The 5174-nt window shown below is 44.0% G+C and overlaps 1 protein-coding gene across 1 annotated transcript in view; it reads left to right on the top strand.

Moving 5' to 3' along the window:
• sema5bb (sema domain, seven thrombospondin repeats (type 1 and type 1-like), transmembrane domain (TM) and short cytoplasmic domain, (semaphorin) 5Bb) overlaps positions 1-5174 on the top strand; it is a 141967-nt gene that overhangs the window by 91396 nt on the left and 45397 nt on the right. Inside the window, exon 8 of the mRNA XM_063212091.1 lies at positions 1591-1876. Coding sequence (XP_063068161.1) covers positions 1591-1876 — 286 coding nt within the window. The remainder of the gene's footprint in view (positions 1-1590; positions 1877-5174) is intronic.

Raw genomic sequence — 5174 nt, 5'->3', positions numbered from 1 at the left:
CCCTCCCCCCTCCTCTCCCCTCCCTCTATCCCTTCCTACCTCCCTCCTCTGACTCTCTTGTTTTTCTTTTTTTTCTTTCTTCTCTTGTCTCTCCAACGGAACACGCTTAAATCCAATTCTATTCTCTTCTACGCCTACTACCATCAATACCATGCGCACACATGCACACGCGCACACAGCTACATACACTCATAAACACTCAAACCCACACACACACACACACACACACACACACACACACACACACACACACACACACACACACACACACACTCTTTCACACTCACACACACGCGCGCGCACGCACGCACGCACGCACACACACACACACACACACACACACACACACATATCTTACTTCGATGACACACATTGTCATAGTTTTCATCAGTGTTTTTTTTTTTAAGGTTGTCGTCTAGACTTAATCTAGTCTTAGTCACAGAAAAATGGGCTGCTGCTGACAAACATTTTTGTCTTTTTTAATGCACGCCGTTTCACCAGTGGAATGCTGTAATAGTCACAGAAAACATTTAACCACCATAGTATTTCACCCCTGGGTCTTTAGTAATACCTACATGATGACTTGGTCATTGCCAACTTGTAGCTAATTTATTACAGGGGTAAGTGCTCAGCACCTTACCTCCTGCAATGTACAATAATGTGCATTAGATAATATTAGGATAATTAGGACTCTGATGAAGATGGTCTAACCATCGAAACGTTAGTCATGTTGTGCACTTGAATAAAAAAAACAAAAATAATTACATCTTTGCTGCACCGGTGCTGTCTCTCTAATGTGCATTAGGTCTTTGTGTATATTTTGTATGCTATTTGTGTATTTATACAAGATGATAGACACCTTCATTTCTTTCGGGATTAACCTTTAAAGGCGTACTGTCACACCAGTGTGACTGGAATATTCGGACAAGGAAAGTTCTGTAGAATTCTGAGTTTTTGGAATTTGGAATTTTAGAATATTGCGTTGTTAAAGAAATTATTTTTATAGAATGTTCGAAAAACCACCTTTGAATAAAAGTACTCTACTCTACTCTACTCTACTACTCTACTCTTGCAGAGCCGCACTCACAATATACAATAATGTGTATTAGGTCTTTGTGTATGTTTTGTATTTGTGTATTTATGTAACCGATCAGACACCTTAAAGGACCACTTCTGCCAATTTCAATATGCTGTTGTATTGGTCACGCTACCCTTGACTTGTCAGTACCCGATGATGCCACATTTTTTTTTGTCTCAGCTCTCTCCGAGATATGAGCTATTCTAATGGGGGCAGCTTTTACATTACAGTTTACATTTTAAAAATCTTAACATAGGCCTACTCCAAATATTTTCCCAAAAGGTATCGCTGTTTGCTAGTTGTCTGCTGATGTTGCATAACCTTTTGGATGTTTTGGGGAATAAATCAAGAAGTGTTTCTGAAATGTAAATGAACACCTGCCCCCATTACAATGACCAGAATCTCGAAAAAGGCTGAAGGGAAAAAAAAAGAAATCTCAGGTACTGGCTGAAGTTACCCTTTAAGTTCTTTCAGTGTTAATAAAAGTACTCTGCTCTGCTCTACTCCTGCAGAGCCGCACTTTGTGTCGGTGTACGAGGTGGGCCGCTTCAGCTACTTCTTCCTGCGCGAGACGGCGGTGGAGTACGACTGCGGCAAGACGGTGTTCTCGCGCGTGGCCCGCGTCTGTCAGAACGACGTGGGCGGACGCTTCCTATTGGAGGACACCTGGACCACCTTCATGAAGGCCCGTCTCAACTGCTCGCGCTCCGGCGACATCCCCTTCTACTACCACGAGCTGCAGGCCACGCACTTCCTACCCGAGCAAGACCTCATCTATGGAGTCTTCACTACCAACGTGTAAGCAATTCACACATTTTTTTTTTAAAGGGACACTCCACCCATTTGCATTAGGCTTTCCATTGCTAGACACCCAGTCATACTGTTGAATGGTTGTGCAACACTCTCTCAATTCCCCCTGAGACAGGAGAAATACGTATTCACCTCTTAACACTTCCTCCGACAATGATGTAAAAATCGTCATTTTGCATCATTGTAGGAGGAAGTGTAAGAGAGGTGGATTTCTGTTGAGACTACAAGCCTTTTTCCCACCCTTTCAACCCTGCCCATAGGGAGTTGGACCTAATGCGCTAACAAGCCTATCACAGATCAGTGTGCCAGTGCTTTTGAAATCACTGGCATTGAGACTCCTGTAAGTCACTGGCAGAGCTGCCTGGGTGTGACCTATGGAACTTGAGCATTGCAATGCATTATGGGGATTGTTGTCACAAATCCACAAGCACTAAAATGTCATTTTCTGCTTTTCCTCTGCCAAAAAGGCACCAAATTAGAAATTTATGCTACTATTCTACTACATATATGACATATTCATGTCTCCACCGGTGGAATGCCCCTTTAATATACATATATATTTTTGGGGGCTTTTATGCCTTTATTTTGATAGGATAGTCTGAGATGGTGACAGGAAGCAAATGGGACAGAGAGACGGGGTGGGATCGGGAAATGACCCCGGCTGGACTCGAACCGGGGTCCCCGTGGGCATGCAAGCCCAAATGTGGAGGACTTAGCGCGCTGCGGCACAGCGCCCCCCGCAATTCACACATTTTAACATGCACTTTGGTCAGAACATAACCTGTTTATTTATTTTCATTATTGAAAAATTACAGTAGTTATATATTGTCATCGTACCCCTTTTAGATTATATAATACTTGTTACACGCTACACACATATGCTATGTACCGTTTTACTTCTCCGACTACTACCACCCACTTACCACCTGACTTTCGTTTTAATTTTGGAATTAGAAGCTGACACCTCAGAATATCTCCTTGTCGAATCAAAAGCGGATACCCAGGGCCGCTGCTAATGTTTTGGAGGCCCTCAGCATAACTGGTCAGGAGACACACCCCCCCCCCCTCACTATCAAATAGTCATAATACAGTTTTTTTTCCAATAGCTAACAAGCACTTTCCCATACTTTGGATATTTTTTCTAAACTCTTAACACAGACTACCACCTACCAAGCACAATTGGCCACGGTTCATTTTCTTCTCAAAAGCACACACTGTTAAATATACACAAAGAAATGCATTCATTGACTGCTAATTGTGTGAAAAAGGCATGTAATGTGTCAACTGTATGGCATTGGAAAGCCCTTGGTGTGCTAACTGTATTAAGAGTTTTGCAAATGTCGCTGAGGTTTGGACAAAAGCTTGTTAGCAATTGAAAAAAACTGTAATACAGGTTTTTTTTTTTTTGTTAATCTCAATTTAGGAGACCCCAATTTTTGGGGCAAAGTGGTTGAGGCCTCTGCAGTCAGTAAGTTATTATATACAAGTTGTACTTCTAGGAGATGCAGTGACACAAACAGTTCCAGTATCTTACTGTGATTGTGCTTTGTTCTTCATTACAGTGCTATTGTCTCTGCTTGTCCCTGATGTCGAGCCTCTGCTATGGTTCAGTTCCCCAGCTATCTATCTAAGAAGGCTGAATTATTAGAACACACACACACCCAGGCACAACACACACACTCACACACACACGCACACGAACGCACACACACACACACACACACCACACACACACACACACACACACACACATACACACACACCACGCGCACACACACACGCGCGCGTGCGGGCACACACACACACACACAAACACGCACACACACACACACACACACACACACACACACACACACACACACACGCACACACACACCAGACTGCCACTACACTTACATTTCCAGGCTATCTATCTAAAAGCTGAATTAGAAAACACACACACACACACACACACACACACACACACACACACACACACACACACACACACACACACACACACACACACACACACACACAAACACAAACACTCACACACACTCACGGACGCACTCCTTGTCCTTGAATTAGGGCGTGTCTGTTGGCAATTGTCCAGATGCTGGATGTTGCCTTTCATTGGGGAGGAAAGCAATTTATGGGTAGCATAGCATTACGTAGTGTGTGTGTGTGTGTGTGTGTGTGTGTGTGTGTGTGTGTGTGTGTGTGTGTGTGTGTGTGTGTGTGTGTGTGTGTGTGTGTGTGTGTGTGTGTGTGTGTGTGTGTGTGTGTGTGTGTGTGTGTGTGTGTGTGTGTGTGTGTGTGTGGGTCTATGTGTGTGGGTCTATGTGTGTGTGCATCTGTGCGTGTCTACATGCATTTAAGAGAAAGACAGAGATTTATTGGTGGCAGGACATTGGAGGTCCTTGTCTGTAATTCATATATCTGTGTGAGTGAGTGTGTGTGTGTGTGTGTGTGTGTGTGTGTGTGTGTGTGTGTGTGTGTGTGTGTGTGTGTGTGTGTGTGTGTGTGTGTGTGTGTGTGTGTGTGTGTGTGTGTGCGTGTGTCTCTGTGTGTGTCTGTGTGTCTGTGTGTCTGTTTGTGTGTGTGTGTGTGTGTGTGTGACATCACCACTAAGTGCTCTGCACAGCCAAAGGCACCTTTGCTCCTCCATTCCCCTGCTCTTAGTCTACTCTTAGACTAGCGTGTGTGTGTCTGTGTTTGTGTGTGATTGTGTGTGTGTGGGTGTGGGTGTGGGTGTGTGTGTGGGTGTGTGTGTGTGTGTGTGTGTGTGTGTGTGTGTGTGTGTGTGTGTGTGTGCACGTGTGCACGTGTGCATGCGTGCGCGCGTGCTTGTGTGCGTACATGCATATGTGTGCATATGTGGTAACATTCTTTTTGCTAGATAATTGAATGTAAGACATTATGTATGTGTGTTATTATGGACAGGCACAGTTCTACATACACAGTATGTGTAGAGCAGTGGTTCTCAACTGGAACAGTCTTGGGACCCACCATTTTCCACTCTCATTCTGTCGCGACCCAATTTTTTTAGCGACACTCGAATGACTGGTTGCATGCTACTATCTCGCATAAACATTCTGATTTTATCTATGACGACAGATGACACAAGTTCAATCGTCTATCAACATAAAAGTTGTAAATTGTTGCAGGAAAAGTTGCATGTTTTTTTTTTTTTTAAGCGAATCAATGAATTACGATTTTTTTACACCACGGCTCCGCGACCCACCCATGACCCCTCCGCGACCCACTTTTGGGTCGCGACCCACCAGTTGAGAAACACTGGTGT

This window comes from Engraulis encrasicolus, chromosome 12, assembly GCF_034702125.1.
Source record: "Engraulis encrasicolus isolate BLACKSEA-1 chromosome 12, IST_EnEncr_1.0, whole genome shotgun sequence".
Classification (NCBI taxonomy): Eukaryota; Metazoa; Chordata; class Actinopteri; order Clupeiformes; family Engraulidae; genus Engraulis; species Engraulis encrasicolus.
This window is presented reverse-complemented; position numbering and strand designations above follow the sequence as displayed.